This window comes from Carassius gibelio, chromosome A16 (assembly GCF_023724105.1).
Source record: "Carassius gibelio isolate Cgi1373 ecotype wild population from Czech Republic chromosome A16, carGib1.2-hapl.c, whole genome shotgun sequence".
NCBI classification, from domain to species: domain Eukaryota; kingdom Metazoa; phylum Chordata; class Actinopteri; order Cypriniformes; family Cyprinidae; genus Carassius; species Carassius gibelio.
Window position 1 is genome coordinate 26,604,897 of NC_068386.1, and position 18,867 is coordinate 26,623,763.

At 39.4% G+C, this 18,867-nt stretch overlaps 1 protein-coding gene across 1 annotated transcript; it reads right to left on the bottom strand.

Moving 5' to 3' along the window:
* Window positions 1–11,892, bottom strand: LOC128030130 (neurensin-1-like). The gene is made up of 3 exons (XM_052617631.1): window positions 11,799–11,892; window positions 7,395–7,601; window positions 1–1,777 (listed from the first exon to the last, which is right to left on the bottom strand). The coding sequence occupies exons 2-3, from the start codon at window positions 7,590–7,592 to the stop codon at window positions 1,379–1,381; spliced, it is 597 nt and encodes a 198-aa protein (XP_052473591.1). The 5' UTR covers window positions 7,593–7,601; window positions 11,799–11,892; the 3' UTR covers window positions 1–1,378.
* Between the last annotated feature and the right edge of the window lie 6,975 nt (window positions 11,893–18,867).

An 18,867-nucleotide genomic window follows, 5' to 3' on the forward strand; every position in this document is an offset into this window, starting at 1 on the left:
TGGAAGAAACAACAAACAGTCATTTTTATTCTGTTTGCTGAAAAATAGACATTTCTCCAAGAAAAGCTTCGAAACATTTTGTCTCCTTCCCAAGAGCAGATGGACAAACCAAACCGGAGCATTTGACAGTTTGAGACGATCACCAGCGTTTGTGATCAACACGCCTCTCGAAACACATCTACATATGTCAGTTTAAACAAGAAGAATCAATTCTTGAAGCAGCCGATATTATAAATGTTATATATTTAGACTTCATTTAGGCCTTATTAATAGATTATTTAATATCCTAAGTTTATTAGAAAGCCTCTTCATTTTCAAACATCTGAATGCATATACAGTATGTTCAATGATAATTCATAATCAATAAATAACACAAAAGATCACTCTAAAAAGAAAAGGTGACTGTTTTTCATCCTTTATCAACCTTCTTGAAAGTAGTTTACAAAGTTTCACTGAATTGTCATCATGCAACATTTGCGATAATCAAATTAGAAAATATAACAATAATAAGATGCAAATACCTAAGCAAAATAATTGTTTTTAGCAATGAGTGGCACATGCCATGCCATGAAGCCAAAGAGAAACACGAAACAGGAAAGCCGACAGAAAGAAAAGATGATGTTATCTCCAGCAGAACAATAGCGTAAGGAGGGCACTAATGATGGAGCAAGAAGGATGTTCAACACAAAGAGAGGCCATTACATAATCCCACAGGCGCATCTTAACCTAAATATATTTTATGATGTGTTTGAGCAGAACGGATGCGTGATATTGAGATGTATGAAACTGTGGCTCGGAACACATTGTGTTCTGTCAACTAACTATTGATTGACCATAGCAATAGAAAGCGAAGCATTCGCTAGGAGAGATTTAGTGACAAATTGCACCTTAGGTGACGGCAATGAACCAACGTGATGCTTTCTGAACGAGCAATGACAGCGTTAGTAAACCAGCCGTGATGAATTTGCTGCGGATGCCAGGCCTCCATTCTGCTCATTTATGAGTTTTACCAAGTAAATTTTCTCATTTATCAAATTGCGATTACAGTGAGGGGCTGTGTTTGGGGTCATTGTAATAGAGGAACTATTCTAGCTTATTCAGTATTAATACGCACATGCCTTGACACCTCTGAAGAATATGTTGCTCTTTGGAACAGGAGCCTAAAGGTGTTCTGATTCCTAGCTGTAGCGCACAAGTATATCAACAGGGAACACTTACGTTAATCACCATAAATACTCTCAGTGTTCTTGCTCAACATAGACTAAATGATATGCGCCAGAGAGAGTGCAGTGTTATCTATCTCTACTGTTCCAGGAACTGTTGTTTTGTTTTGCACGAAACCATCTGACATTTAATGTGTGGTTTGATTGATGAGAGGTCAGGTCTCGGCTCCGGGCTGAACACTTTGTACTTTGGAGAGTGTGACAGGAACCTTAGCGTCTCCGGGGGTGGGAGCGCGGGTGACGGGCTGAACGGAGGCCTGGATCTCAGCGAGCCGCTCTTTGAAGCGCTGCTGCAGATGAAGCTCTTCCTTGGAGCTGCCATGAGAGCAGGCGGCCAGCAGCAGCCCCACTGCCATCCCGCTGCCACCCACACAGAACAGCACGGCTCCGGCCAGCTTACAGGCATCCAGGGCCCTGTTGAAGCGCACTGCGCGGCCATCCACAAACAGCAGCTCATCTTCTCCAAAGGCTTCAAGTCGAGGGGGTGTGGCATAGCCCACCAGCAGCACAGATAACCCCGCTACCAAAATCAGAGCGCCCAGCGCGAGACAGACCTGATGGAGAGAAGCACGGAAGAAACGTATTACTGCATTCATCAAAAGACTGAAAATTGAGTTTCTTGAATTTTGAAATACTTGCAAAGAAATGGCAAACAACGCATTGAGTGAAACAAGAAATTTTGAAGTAGGAAGACTGAAATAGTATTTTCTTAGTTATTATTACAGTGCAGCTGGCAATTGATGTTGAAAAAACATCAAAATTGACGTAAAAAAAAAACTGGTCAAATATGCAAATCAAACTGACACAAACTTGACATTAGGTTGATTTGATCTATATTAAGCACATTGTCCTATGTTAAACCAGTTTCAATGTCCACTTGCCATCAAAAAAGAGATTTACAGTTCAAATAAAAAGCTTTAACAAACAAGTTTTATAAAATGATAAACTTCACATTTGAGCCTAATAAATGAGTGTGTATGTTAAACATGACTAATCAAAAACACAGCAGAAAGGCTGAATGAAGCACAAGCAGAAATACTGTGGTTACGCCCAGATTCAAAGCACTTCTAAACATCATATGGCAGTAAAAAACAGTCAGTTCCCTTCAGATACCTCATAAACCCCTCAGAAAAAGTTGATTGATGTGTCAATGGCGTATTTCAATGCCAGAGTTTATTTTGGTCAGTATTGGGATAGTTGTCACAGGCCGGGGTGGGCTGGAACCTTACACCCTGCCCCTATACCCTGCACCACCTCGAGGAGCTATCAGAGTACACCAGAGACAGAACAAGCAAGTAGAAGGTATAAGTTCATCTTTATTTAATTAAAAGTATTTTCCTAAATAGAACACTCATGTTGTTAATAAAACAGCTCCAGGCCTGACAAGGTGGGTATCCAGGTGTGGCTCCTCTTCCAGGACGACAAGAACAGCGAAGGAGGGATGACTTAACATTTCCAACAGTTGGCTATAGACCAGATAATGGTAAGTATGCAAGTACAGTTCCCGTTGTTAACGGGATAACTCCAGGCCGAACCAGGTGAGGATGCAGGTATGTCTCTTCCACGCAGACCAGAACAGCAAATGAGAGAGGACTTCACACAACTGGCTCCAGGCCAGATAATGGTGAGTATGAAACAACAACTTCTCTTCCAAACAGGTCAGGAAAACAAGGGAGAAATAACTCACATCACTAACAAGACAGCTCCAGGCCGGACAAGTGAGTATGCAGGTATGTGTCTTCCAGGCAGCCCAGAGCAGCAAAGGAGGGATGACTTCACACTTCCAACAATTGGCTCCAGGCAAGATAATGGTGAGTATGCAAGAACAGCTTCTCTCCCAGACAGACCAATGCAACAAGAGAGAGAGGTCTTCACATTTTCAACAATTGGCTCCAGGCAAGACAATGGGGAGTATGCATATACAGAAAGAAATAACTCAGGTCGTTACTGAACTGGATACAAAAGCTAGATCCTTATCGTCAACACCTTACACTCAGAATCAGCACAAGGGTAGACGGCCATAGACAAAACAACGGGGAAGAGGAACAGTTACAGATACACTTGCGTCGAGAGGTTAAAACATCATAATATAGATTAGAAGCAAAACAATCATCCCACAGATGCAGCACGGCAAGAACAGAATATCCAGCTTCGAGAGAGTTATGGCTTAAAGACAGCGAGAGTAAATGGGCAACCAGAAGCATGCTGACATTGAGAGTTTAGACCTTTATATTGTTTAGCTTCCAGCCCACAATCATCCAATCATCACATCCATATGGGGACAACAAACTTCATAGAACCATATAGAAGGTAGACGTTGTACTTTACTTGTTCCAACCATACATGTGTACATCCGTTCTCCAGTCTCCATGCATCCTTTATTGTAGAAAATACTTTTCCTCTTATCCTCAGCCTGTAGAAAATCTGTTTCTGTCACACTTCCTCTCTTACCGACCTCTCTCTCGCGCAACCTCCTATTCTGTCCTTCTCCCTGAAGTCCTTTTATAAGTCGCATTCCCGCTACCTGTCTGAATCACCGATCGCCACCTTCTCATCGCACACCTGTTACTCATTTCTTCATTTGACCCGGGCGTCTGAGCGTAACTCATGGGGCAACCGGAACCGGCCAAGTATCACACCGGAACTCATCTGACAGAGAAACATCATCATAGAGAAATAGTTCCGCCTGTCTCTCGTCACCCAGGGACATAATGATTAATTAATCAGATAATTTTTATGGCGTGGAATATCACTATAAATAAACACAAGACAAAACAAGAATCTGTCAGACTTCTGTTCCTGTTTTTTTGTGTGTGTGTGTGTTTCTGTCCCTATGTGCACCGAGACCTAGTTTCTCCCTTGTTTTGATTGTGTTAATTTGTTCACTTGTCTAATTACCCATCATTCAGTTCTGTATTTATTGAGTTGTTTGCCCCATGTTTATCATGTCCGGTGTTAAATGTCCATTCTAACTTCTACGTATGTGCTCCTGGCTGTTTTGCTTCATGAAAGATTTTGAAGCTGAATCTCCTGCACTTTTACTCCTTACTCTGACACAGAAGAGGCTCTGACAGAACACCGGACCTGCAAAGTATGAACTGGGCTGAGGAGTTACTCTGGAACGTCCAGCCTAATGGACAGCCATTGGAGTGATATGTGGAGGAGTTCCTGAGTATTGTACAGTACATTTGGTGAGCTGGAGTGATCAGATGGTTAATGCCTGCTTCTCGATGATGACAATTTGTTTAGATTCTTGTCTCCCGACGATTGTTATAGACTCGTAGCAGTAGCAGACTTTATAAATGATGTCCTTGATTTAAATGGCTCTGAGTTCCTTGTAGATGTGGAAGATTGTACTAATCCCATTTGGAAGCAGGTCGGTGCTTCAGCTCACCATCCAACAGCACCCTCCATGTATTGTTCCAAAGTGAACTCTCCCTCGTTTCCGCTCATGTTTCAGAATTTGAGTTCCAACAGCACTGACCTGGGGTCTAAAGTTGCATTAACATCGGTCCGGTCAGTGCAGAATCCCTTCCTCCATATATAGCTCCAAGATCCATTCCAGTCCTAAGCCCATAAACACCGGATGCTCTGCCATCATGGCCATTGGTCAATTCACTCCCAAGCACTAAGCTGACAGCAGCTGTCTCCTTCACCTCACCCCAGAAGAGGAGAATGGGGAGGAGAAGAGTGTTGGCTCCAGCCCCTGAGTCCGCTCCAATGTCGGCTCCAATCCCTGAGTCCTGCCCAAATAGAGGACTGTTGTTCCCATGTCTGCCCCAGGGAGGGCCTCAGATCCCGAGTCTAGTACAGAGAGGGCCCCAGTTAGAGCTGAAGTTCTTTGCCCAGACCCGACAGGACCAGATGGGACCCGACAGGTTCGGTAGGGTTCGGGCTTAATTTATATAATCTTATGCGGGCTCGGGTGGGGCTTGGCTTTGCGCTCCGGTTTGCGAGGTAAACGAACGGTCATGTAATGTGTTTCGATTATCGCAAGAAAGATGCGAAAATGGATGCTGAGTAGGTGTAACGGAAGCTTGCCTCTGGTGATTACGTCTTGGTTGCACCAGCAACTAAAGCAAAGTCTGAGGTGTGGAAAAGTTTTGACCATGTTTTAATGAGAATAATGAGTGAATAATGACACACCATCAGTGAGTGCAGGAACGCGCTGAAGACATCTACAGTGGATTAATTCCTTTTCCTCCACAAAATAATAGAGGTTTAGCCCAATCTCTGTCAGTAAAGGTTTTTCAAATGATAACTAAACATTCATTGAGTCTTAAATGCATAATGTGGACAGAGTATTTTCACTAATGTTGGCATTCTTTTATTAAATGACACCTGCTAGTGGCGAAGCAAATCCAGCAGAGCCTTTATCTTAATTTCGTTATTGCCAAATACCAATCTTAATTTAATGTTTAAAAAATATATATATTGGTGCATTGGTCTATTTTTAGGCTAATTTAGGCTAAATGAGCCTATGCCTATTTAGAGTGCTGAGATGTTACAACGTTACAGAGGACTTATTTTATTTCTTTATTCCAACTTCAAAGTGGCCTATAGTCGTTAGTTATGAATAAATTATGTTAAAACACGTATAAATGACTCATTCTTAACAAAAGGAAAAAGAGCTGTGTGTGCGCGCACATTTGAATAATGTCGGGCCGTAAAAGGGTCCGGGCTTTTAAAAAGCTGTCCCCTGGAAGTTAAGTGGCGCGAGGATGTGCCTTCCTGGAGGGGGAGGTATTTTTCAGACTTATGTTCCTGTTTTGTTGTGTTTCTGTCCCTATGTGCTCAGTGACCTTGGCTGCATCCGAAAACTGAAAAATGCTGCCTTCGGAGGACGCATTCCAAGGCCGTGAGGCATCAAGGCACGTCCAAATTCAATGTTAGCTTCACTTCCTGTCTCCTGAGATGCCTTCATCTGGCCGATTTTTGAAGGCAGCATGGATGTATCCTTCGCTGCCTTTGATATGCCACAATCCTGTGCGTTACAGTCTGTGAGAGTTAAACAAACAAAATAAAGGTGGCGTCCGAAAGTTGCGGTCGGTGGTCAGTTTGTGTGTAAATGTATGTTTCTGATCAACGTTTTCCACTTTTGATGTCATTTCTAGCGAGAAATCAATATTGCAGTAATGAAATATTCACTTAGTTATCACCAAAGCTCTCTATTTTTTGCTGTAGATCATTAAACCATTACACTGCCTCAGAAGCCTGTCCGAAATCAGTTTTGTGAGGTGCCTTCGTGCAAAAACTCTGCCTGCAAAGTCATTGCCTGATAAGACAGCGAGGCAGCAAGTCACCCGCCTATGTTTTTGGATGCAGCCTTAGTTTCTCCCTTGTTTTGATTGTGTTTATTTGATTCAGGTGTGTCTTGTCTAATTACACCTCATTTAGTTCTGTACTTAAATAGTTGTCTGCCCCATGTTTCCTTGTCCAGTGTTAAATGTCCACTCTAAGTTATATGTGTGTGCTCCCTGCTGTCCAATAAAGATTGTGAAGCTCCTGAATCTCCTGCATCTTCATTCTCCTTACTCTGACACAGTAGAAGCCGTGACAAAATCATTGCAATACAATGATCTTTCTAACAAGTTTATCTTGTTTTAATAATTGTTGTAAGACGAAATGGCAATTGAAACCAAAAGTTATACAGTTAATTCAGTGTTTTTGAAGAGGAAGTAGCTTTGTGATTGTGATTTGTTTCCTGTACAGTCAGTCGTGAATTAAAATTGCTTGCATGCTTTTCCCACATCAGTCTATTGTTGTGGTATCAAGTATTTCATAAATGAAATAAATGGTTATTGGTTGTTTTATATATCGGTCAGACAGACTTATAGTGTCTGATCATGGTCAGAAATAAACTGCAGAATAAACCAGATTTTATTCTGACAGTCAGGAGTAAAACAAGAGATCACTTCATGATTATTAACTAAACATATTAAAAACTGTTGTTCATTAAAATTAAGATTAAATATTAAATCAAAACAAAGTAAATTAAAATAAGAAAATGTTGTTTCAGAAGTTGAAGCACTAAACTTAACTAAAAAAACTAAAATCGAAATAAAGTCGAAATCACAAAAACGCGTAAAATCACAAAAACACATATGCAAACATAAAACAGGCACATTTTGCATAGAAATAGCCAGAATGATAGCATCCTTCAGAGCTCACCTTCCAGAGCACAGAGCTCCAGCGACTCGGCGATCTCTGTGTCTGAAAATCTTCATCGCGCTCCCAGATGGAAGCGGTGCACTCCTCGTAGAACTGGTGCAGGTAGGAACGCACCCCATAACCCTGGTAACCGCTGCTGAGGGCACCATGGCTCTGCTCAGCATACTCCGAGCCACAGATCTCTGAGCAGGAAGTCATTCTTCACATCTGCACACAAACACAACATCCACATCTAGTTCCCGTTTCACTTCAGTTTACCAGCCATGAAACTCTGTGTGCATTATTCCATTAAAAAAACAGTTTGAACAAATTGGGGTCACACTAATAATTATTATTCAATAAAAATTAAACAAACCAATAATTAAATATTATTATATAACTTTTAACCTGTAATGTATTTCATATTAATACAATATTCTGTTTCATTTGGCACTTGGCGAGTGCCAACCTAACAACCTAAATAAACAGCATCCTAGTTACAAGATATTGACCAAGCAGTTTTAATCAACTAATTCCTCACTATCTGAATAATAATGATTGTCCTTTGGTTAAAGCTGAAGTTTGTGCCACTTTGGTTCTGCAGAATTTCAAATAGATTTCCTCCCCATTTTCTACTGTCAGACACACAGATAGTCTTTCCTCTTATTGAGAATCAGCTTTCTGAAAGGTTTACCAATAAAAGCTGACTGCATATTAATCTGGAATAGGAGATAATATTAAAAAAAAAAAAAAAAAAGATCTGATGACTGCTGTGCTTCAGATATGAGCATCTGAGCATGATGAGACCAGGAGGGGAAATGAGTCTGTAATGAAATCACAGATGAAGCTCGTGAGGAAATGACTCAGCCATCCTTCAGCACATCAGTGAGCCTCCCTTCCTTCACATGACATCAGCTTGTTTATTTGTAATTAAAGTGATGTCATGCAGAGATACAGAACATCTAGCCACATTTACCCATCGTCAGTAGAGTTTCAGTGCCATTACTTAACTTGCTTGAGAAATATACAATAATGTAAAACAATAGATTTAAAGATGTTGATTGTATCTATATATACAATATATTTTTTAATTTATTGCAAAATATGCAAATACACTGAACAAAATCGTAAACGCAACACTTTTGTTTTTGCCCCCATTTGTCATGTGCTGGACTCAAAGATCTAAGACTTTTTCTATGTACACAAGAGGCCTATTCAAATATTCTCTCAAATATTGTTCACAAATCTGTCTAAATCTGTGTTAGTGAGCACTTCTTCTTTGCCGAGATAATCCATCCACCTCACAGGTGCGTCATATCAAGATGCTGATTAGACGGCATTGCACAGGTTTGGCTTAGGTTGAACACAATAAAAGGTGACTCTAAAATGTGCAGTTTTATCACACAGCACAATGCCACATATGTTGCAAGTTTTGGGGGAGCATGCAATTGTCATGTTGACTGCAGGAATGTCCACTAGAGATGTTGCCCATGAATTGAAATCTTTACCATAAGCCATCTCCAAAGGTGTTTCAGAGAATTTGGCAGTACATCCAACCGGCCTCACAGCTGCAGACCACCTGTAACCCCACCAGCCCAGGACCTCCACATCCAGCATCTTCACCTCCAAGATCGTCCAGGACAGCTGCTGCAACAATTGGTTTGCAGAACCAAAGAATTTCTGCGCAAACTTTTAGAATCCGTCTCAGGAAAGCACATCTGCATGCTCATCATCCTCATCAGGGTCTAAACCTGACTGCAGTTCATCGTCGTAACTGACTTGAGTGGGCAAATGCTCACATTCGATGGTGTCTGGCACTTTGGGTGCATATTATTTATGCCAATTTGAATGCACAGAGATACCGTGACCAGATCCTGAGACCCACTGTTGTGCCATTCATCCACAACCATCACCTCATGTAGCAGCATGATAATGCACGGCCCCATGTTGCAAAGCTCTGTACACAATTCCTGGAAGCTGAAAACATCCCAGTTCTTGCATAGCCGGCGTACTTAACAGAGATGTCACCCATTGAGCATATTTGGGATGCTCTGGATCGTTCCAGTTCCTACCAATATCCAGCAACTTCACACAACCATTGAAGAGGATTGGACCAACACTCCACAGGCCACAATCAACAACCTGATCAACTCTATGTGAAGCACATGTGTTGCACTTGCGTGAGGCATATGGTGGTCACACCAGATACTGACTGGTTTTTCGGACCAGTAAACCATTCTAGAGTGGTCTTTTATTGTGTTCAGCCTAAGGCACACTAGATGCTAATCAGCATCTTGATAAGCCACACCTGTGAGGTGGATGGATTCAGCAAAGGAGAAGTTCTCACTAAAACAGATTTAGACAGATTTGTGAACAATATTTGAGAGAAATAGGCCTTGTGTACATAGAAAAACTCTGAAATCTTTGAGTTCAGCTCATAAAAATGGGGGCAAAAACTAAATTATTGCATTTATTGCAGTGTATATACAAATATTTAGGTAGCTTGAGAGTGTAAGGAGACTGACACTGCGTCTGAAATTGAAAACATCCCTACTATACAGTATGCACAAAACAGTATGTCAGGTGAGTAATACAGTACGTCTGAATGTATAGGACATGAAAAACGGTAAGCAAAATGTTCCTGGATGACCGACTTCCAGTGAGATTCTGAAGTGTGCATTCAGTGGTCCTTTAACTATCCCATGAGGCCACACAATAGATACCGTATCACATGATCATGTGCAACATTCATTCATAATCATATTCATTCTATAAAGACCATACCCTTTTTAACAGTCTCAAGCTACTTAAAATTCAAATTTACTACCTACTCAAACATTATGTGATTTTGCAGATCTGTCTTTAACAATTTATAAGCTATCTTGAAAAAATGAATTCCTTTATTTTGAAAATTAATTGGATTTTTACCTCGGGATAAGAAACCTGTAACCAGTAACCATGTGCGTGTCATATGTCACAGCTGTGGCCTAATGGTTAGAGAGTTGGACTTAAAGTCAAAGGTCACCAGTTCGGGTCTCAGTGCTGGCAGGAGTTGTAGGTGGAGGGAGTGAATGAACAGTGCTCTTCCACCCTCAATACTCATGACTGAAGTGCCCTTGAGCAAAGCACTGCTGCCCACTGCTCCGGGTGTGTGTTCACTTCTCACTGTTGTGTGTGCACTTGAATGGGTTAAATGCAGAGCACCAATTCTGAGTATGGGTTAATATACTTGGCAAATGTCACAACTTTTTTTCTTTCATATTTTGTCTTGAATAATCTAATTCAAATTATCAGTTTAGTAAATAAGAAGTTCATATTGTGTTATATTTTAGAAAGGCTACAATATTGTTTGTTTTTGATCAATTATGCCAATGAAAATATTACCTATAAACCCACAGCAGAACTGTTTAGTACGTCTCCGAGTAGCTCACAGCAGTGAACCGATTCTGAACGAATCTGCAACTTGAACAAATAGTGTGAAGCAATGATTCAAGGGCCATTCATAAAGAGAACCATTTACTTAATTCCTGAATTAATCTGCAATTTGAACAAATCAAATGAATTAATGACTCAATGACTTATTCATAAAAACTTTTACCGCCACCTACTGGCAGTTTTAGTTTCTTATTTAGAACACAATTTCATAAAATAAATAAATAAATAAAAATGATGTCATCATTTACTCACCCTCATATTGTTTCAAACCTGTATCCCTTACTTTATTTTATGGAACACATTGAAGAATGACAAAAAGTAGTTAAAAAAATACTGAGATGATTCTCAGATTATGTTATAAATATTAAGTTTTTCCAAATAAAATATTTATTTTTAAAGCTACTTTATGTAAGATATACTTGATATTTTATTTTTATTTATTTTTTCTCATTTAACACGATAATGACATTAAATGGTCTTTTGTGGGTGTTCTTGCTAAAATGCTGACATTCTGGTTTGTTTATTTCTAATTAGCACACGTTTGTTATATTACGAATGATATTATCAGCTACAAATGACAATAACTGAATTGATATCTGTATGAAGCTGAAGTTCAATTGCGCACGTCACAGATGACGTCATCCCGAGGTCTCCGTGTCATCTGATGTTCCTGAAGATCTGAGACACTCTGTCCTCTCCTCTCCTCTTCTCTCATTACAGATGTGCCGTTATATGATGGGAGTCTAATAGTTGCTGATATTTCCGATGCGTTTAAAAACATACAGTGTCATTCTTATTTAACAATAGGGCACAAAGCAGCATTTTAACCATTTGATGATCGACGCATATTCATGCAGCAGTCACAATGTTACCCATCAAATGCGTCCAGATAGAGCAACACCGATGTTAAGACCTATGAGAGCTACCGCAGTGTCATCGAGAAGCTTCGATAGATCAGTGTTTGGAGAATAAATGAATAAAAGAGAATACCTGTCATCACCGAGGTGGAGCTGCTCTTCTTCACTCCGCACAGCCAACGATGCGCTCGACTGACAGAGACGCACTGCGCATGCGCCACATCCTCAGCCCAGATCAGATGCGTCTCTGAGTCACCTGGAGAAGAGTGTGATCAGTGCATTTTAATGAGATTCCAATGGCAATTATCAAATGCTCTGTCCTTCCTTATATGGTCACCTGTGCTCGTCTGAATACGGTATCTTCCCCAGTGTTTCACTCTAGGGACGGTAGACTGCTCTCGGAACTAGATTATTTTTCTTTTGTCGTTTAGAAAATGATTTTGTTGTTATAATGCAATCATCAGCTGAGTGGTTGCCGTTCGCAAAAATGCGAATATTGTTTATGTAATATAACATTTGCATGTAATTGATTGTGCTTTTTATGAATAACAGTTTCCAACAATATTATTTAAGAAGCAATCCCTAACATAAGGGATCTCTGTGAAGCATGGAATAATGCATGTGCAGTATGAGCAAAATGTCACATAAAAATAAAAAAAAGGCCAAGGCCAAGGCCAAGGCTGAGGAAAATCATAAAAAATTATTTTTAGTAACTGAAATATTGCAGAAAGTCAAAATTGTTTAATTCTTCCAAATTCATTGAAAATAATACCTGCTGTGCCTTCTCTCGATCACATTCACATGAATCAACATTAATAGACTAGCAAAATGGCTCTTATAGGCATTTTAGATCAGAACTGTGCAACCTACACTGATAACTTGATCAATATTCTCTAATTAACAATGTGAGTGAGAGCTGGCTGATTCATTTTCTTTTAGGCTTCTTAACTGTTTCTTCTCACATAATGATTTCTGTTCGTGCTGTAACACTATAGTCAATTATTTACATCCCGAGCGCTGGCTGTTTCTGGTGAGCTTTAGGCCAAAAGCCATCTTAATAATGACTAATCAATAGTCTTTGTTTCAATCAAATGTCAGGTTCGACACTGCTCTCAGTCTCAGGCTGAGCTGGTTTGTTAGCAGTGTGTCAATAAGTTATCTGTGCAATTTCTTTTCTTTTCAGCACTGTTTTCTTATGCAATGTAATGCATAAAGGACCCTTTTATAGAGCAGTCCTTACTAACCAATAGTCCTCATCTCTCATCTCTCAAAAGCTGGTTAACCAGATTGGCTCATTTTATGCGTGGCCAGCTACAGTCCCTGAACGAGCAGCGCCTTTTCCCTTAACCACCAGGCCGGAAGAGGTGACTTTTGAGGTCTGGTACAAGACATACAAAAAATACATAGGTTACTTTAAAGCCTTGCTCTGAATAAAAAAAAAAAAGGTTCTCAAAATCTTGATTTGTTTTCAGAATCATGGGAGATCGGTGGTATCTATTCTAAAAATTATATTTGGCATCTAACTTATAGCCTGCTTTTATTACTGTTTCCAATAGCCTATAAAATATAGACTAGGATGTAAAATGTACAATCTTACAGACTTTATGTAGCACTGCAACAAGGATTTGGTACATAATGCATTATAATGCTGCTTCTCATCCAGTGTGAAAAGTTCTGCACAACAAGAAGCAGCTGAAGACGCCTTTTAAGCCAGCACATGAGCACTCCTCAACTCTGAACCCATGCAATACTTTCTCCTCCGCTCTACCTCGTTTCCTAATCCAGCAGTCTAATAAACACTGCATTGTATACTGAAAATATTGCTGACGAATTGCCTCCTCTATTGTAAGTCACTCTGGATAAAAGCATCAGTTAAATGTGTAAATGTAAATTATATGTGGAAAATATAACAAGCACCTGGTGAGAACTGCATTGTTTCCTACTGAACAGCAGAGATGCATTTGTGCTCAGTCAGTGCTAATACCAGCCGATTTGAGAACGACACACACACTTCCATGTGAGGATTCATCTGTCATGTATAAGCTGTGCTGAATTTGACATTTGCATTTATTCATTTAGCAGATGCATATTAAAAGTGATTTACCGACAACCAAGTTGTCATTAAACATATACAGCAACATTTTACAGGAATATATATATATATATATATATATATATATATATATATATATATATATATATATATATATATATACATATATATTTGGCATCCAGTTAATTTTGCACTCTGAAATGGGTTTATGCACCAAATATTTCCAATTTCATGGCATGTGTGCTGTCAGAACGTGTTTGCCGGTCCCCCGCGGCTCCTCCGGCACGAGCCATTGACTCGCTACAGAGAGACCTGGAAACTGCCGTAATGTTTTTATCATGGGAGCCTCTGACTATAGCAACCACTCATGATCTGTTGCTCCAGCGAAGATGCTGCGTCGTAAACCACACAAAGGATTCCTGGAATAAGAGCTCTTCTGACTTTTATATATTTTGGGCTGCATTAAAGCAGAGCTTTGATTATTATAAACAAACTGATTTCTACTTATAATAAAAGGTGAGCCGGTGCAGGATTTGTCTGGCATGGTGATTTCTGTCTGTGGTTCTCATTATATTGCAGTGTTTATCTGTGAATGAGCACCTGGCAAGGCTCTGATTACAGTGTATGCACACCCTTCCCATCATGCAGCTGAAGATTAGTCGCTGTGTATCTTTCCTGAATCTGTAAATAAGGAACTATTTAACCGTACATCATACAGGTCTGAAATAATTTCCTCAATTTATATTCACTGTTGTTGTTTTTTGTCTGCACAGAAGCAATCTCTCTCTCTCTCTCTCTCTCTCTCTCTCTCCTGCTCTATCTGTGTGCGGACAAGCTGTGCTTCTCTCATTCCGTTTCTATGGTTACAGTCAGTGAAAGGTCACCTTCTGGTGGTTGCTGGAGAGCATGCACCACACAATGACAGTCCTATAATCACACGTACAGCAATAACAGCAGACTTCATTAAGCCTGTGTGTGTGTGTGTGTGTGTGTGTGTGTGTGTGTGTGTGTGTGTGTCACTTGAAAGTGTTACAAGAGCCACTGCACTCCATTATAAAAGCACTTTCTCTCTCACATCAGTTCTATATCAGCAATACATCATTTCAAAATAGACAGTGCACTGTTACAAATGTTTAAATGCAATACAGCTTGGGTTAAAGAGCACATCCTGATCTCATTCTTTCCTCCATGTTTACCTGCAATGTGTTTAACCTGAAACTGAAACGGGCAAAATTCAGTGCTGTAATATTGTGGTTGATATTTCATGTTTATAATCTTGTACACTGGAGCAAAAGAGTGACACCTTCTGCCTCCTAGTGGTTGATATGCTTGACCGCAGACTTCAGATTTCATCACTCCATGAGTGAAGGAGCAACACCAACAGCAGCTCTAATATAAATCAGCATATGTTTATTTACATGCATTAATAAACACAAAGTCACAAACCAAGGATGCTGTATGTCAGTGTATCCATATTATAAGCAGATCTCTCCATCTCAAACCTTGTCTTCTCTCGTCCTTCATATAACAAATGATAAGCTCCTTCACCTGAGTTGCTGTAATGGTTGGTTATTCATTTAATAACTAACCCCTGGATGCTCAGTAATCAGGTTACAACCCCAGACAACCTCATCTTAATTTCCAAATCTCTAATGACCGTTTTGATTGGTCATCAGTCAGCTCTTCATGCTGATGTATTGAGTTTGCTTTCATTGGCTTCTGGCTCCCAGCGAGAACTGACCGCTCCGTTCATCACAGCACTGAGAGCCGGTGAAGACTTTCTGAGCGGGAAAAGACTCAGGTCACTGTTTCTCGTGTCTGCACTGAGCACAGACCCCGGTTTTAAATGAGCACACACTACCAGTGTTTACAAGCCAAAGAGACATTGAGTTTTATGTCAAGGTTTTACAATTCTACTCTTTGTGGTGATGCTGATTTCATTTGAAAAAAAAAAAAAAACACATTTGAAAAGCCTTTAAACCATCGTAAACAAAAGTATTTAATGACCTGAAATCCCTTGGGGAAAAGAAGTACACTTCAGCATACATAAAAAAAAAGTATGTGTTATGCAAATAATATACTTCAAACAAATATACTTGAGGACAAACCGAATGTAATGTTTGCACGAGTTGCAATTAAATATAAATGTATTAGTTTAAATTTATATTCAATGCAATTAGCTGAACTTTTGTGAATCAATGTAGTTAAGTACATCATTATGAATGCTCTTCAGCGAAATTCATATAGGTATATGTATATGTATATTTAAGGAACAAAGTTATACAGGTTTGGAAAGACATGAAAGTGAATAAATCAATCAATCTTTTGGGTGAAGTACAAGTATGTGGTCATTTTTTACCCCATTATTATTCTTGCAAGCAGTTTAAAATATACTTTAAATATGTGAATACACAACAAGTGCACATTCAGTACAGGTCAACACACTTCTTTTTCACAAAGCTTTTGCAAGATTACATTTACATTCATTAATTTAGCAGATGCTTTTTTCCACAGCGAGTTACAAATGAGGACAGTGGAAGCAATGTAAAACAACAAAAAAGCAATGATATATAAGTGCTATAACAAGTCTCAGTTAACTTAAACACAGTACACATAGTATGGGCTTTTAAATAATATAATAAATAAAAAGAAAACAGATAGAACAGAAAAGAATAGAACAAGGTAGTGTTAAACATGTGAACATACATACATACATACACACATATATATACACATATGCTTTCTCCCTGTGTACTGTTTTCACGCTGTGGTATTGCTGTTATTGACACAGAACTATTGTATCGCGAGATTCACCTCGCGCCCCATGGTCATGTGATGTGGCGTCATCCAAACGGGAAGTGGGAAATGTGTTTTTCTTTATAGAATGCCGGCACACCGGAGTTCAAGAGCTCACAAGTCTCTTTCAATCCAACAATGGAACAAAAGGAGTACCTATCTTCTTGGCTGTGTTTTCCCTATGTGATTTTATGACATCTTCTTGTGGAGTATATATGTAAATATTTAGTTTTTCCTTTTTGATGTTTTTTTGTGAATGGAATACTTACCTAAAGATCATCTACATTGCCAGCGCTGGGTGGATTAGAGCTGCCGGAATGACATTTGTCATGTAGACAGAGAAGAGAAGTGGTCCAAGAACTGAGCCCTGAGGCACCCCAGTAGTTAGATGTTGTGACTTGGACACGAGAAGATTTGGATTCCACTCTTGCCAGTCTTAGAGCTTCAACAACTGAGAACAAGGCTGTCTCAGTTGAATGTCCACTCCTGAAGCCAGATTGGTTGCTGTCAAGGAGGTTGTTCTGTGTGAGAAATGTAGAGACTTGGTTGAACACAGCTCCTTCAAGTGTTTTTGCAATGAAAGAAAGAAGGGAAACTGGTCTGTAGTTCTCTAAAAGAGATGGGTTGAGGTTGGGTTTCTTAAGTAGTGGAGTTATACGTGCCTGTCTAAATGATGAGGGAAAAACACCAGTGTGGAGGGAAGTGTTGATGATGTGAGTGAGTGCAGGTACAACTGCAGGAGAAATGGCTTGAAGGAGATGAGATAGAATTGGATCAAGCAGGCAAGTTGTAGGGTGATTAGAAAGGATGAGTTTTGAGACTTCTGCCTCAGAGAGTGAAGAGAAGGATGTAAATGAGTGTAAGTTTGCTGGTGATATGAGCTTGACTGATTGTGGTGTGGAAAATATGCACTAATGTTTTTTTTTTTAATTTTATTAATGAAAAACATGGCAAAGTCGTCAGCTATTAGAGATGAACAGGAGGGAGAGGAGGAGGACAAAGGAGCGAGGAAAATGTTTTAAAAAGCATGCAAGAGTTAGATGAAGTTGAACTACAAAATGTACGACACTTACAACGTATGCGATGGAGTACAAGACCAAACGCAGCACGTCTCAACACAGTAAACCTAAGATAAGTAACCTTCACATAAAAAAAGGGATATGGGATTTTTTTCTTCCACTATGGAAACATGTTTTTAAGAAGTAATCTTAAAAGTCACAAATAATGTGGCAAAATACTCATTATTAGTCAAAAAATACAGCCTTTCAATGAGACATTTACCCTACACTCCCATTTTTCTTGACTGAAAAAATTAAATGAAAGAAATCGAAAACACTGCATTTGTAATATATGTATATATATATATATATATATATATATATATGTATATATATATATATATATATATATATATATATATATATATATATATATATATATATATATATATATAGTAGTTCAAGACCAACTAAACACACACACACACACACGCATGCACAGTGTTATTTCACTGACTACACAATGGCATTGTATTTGTTGTTGGTGGTCGTATAGAGTCATGGTGTAAATGCTGCTGTTTTAGTTGAGTGTTTCCAGATTAAAGCTACATCTCTTCACTCCACTTTCACCGGGATCTTGATTTGACATGCATCATTATTGTCTATACTGAGTTCAGTCATAAACACATAACATTAGCTTTCCGAGGGGGGGAAGTTATCTTTCAGTCTGTGGCTATATTCATTTCTTTCTCCATTCATGCCCTTAAATGTAATGCTCAGAGTTTCAGATGCCATGATTTCTCAGAGACCCTCACTGCGATCAGGCCATGTTCATTTCCCCTGGCATTGTTAATATTAAAAACGAATGCATTGATGCTGGGAAATCTGGTGTGAGTGATGCAGATCCAGAGGCCATGCACCTGCTTCAGCATCTACAGCACGACACACATCGTTTATCATGTAAAACAGACCGTCAGAAGACGCCTGATACTGGACGGGCTTCCTCTTTCTGAGTCTCTTTATTTGTGTCTGATGTTTGTGCTGTCTATTTTCTTTATTTCTTCCCTCTTTATTGTACCTGCATCTCCCCCTCCCATCTAATTTTGCCCTCAGCCACCTTTATTCCTCCTATAATTGCTCATTTGTTTGAAAAAGCCTTTTGACAGTTGGATATTTTGATTTGTTGTTCTGCTGACTTTTTAATGATTAAATAAAGTCTCTCTCTCTCTCTCTCTCTCTCTCTCTCTCTCTCTCTCTGGAGTTCAGGTTGTTTATTGGCATGATATTTGTTTCATAGTATTGCCAAAGCATTTAAGTATAATAATTACACCACCAAAGTAATAAAAGAGACAGCA

Excerpts from the sequence above, each read along its gene's own strand:
- LOC128030130 (XM_052617631.1), bottom strand. The coding sequence starts at position 7,592 with ATGACTTCCTGCTCAGAGATCTGTGGCTCGGAGTATGCTGAGCAGAGC. Across the intron at positions 1,778-7,394 it reads GGAGCTCTGTGCTCTGGAAG|GTCTGTCTCGCGCTGGGCGC; the intron begins GTGAGCTCTGAA and ends TCTCTCCATCAG.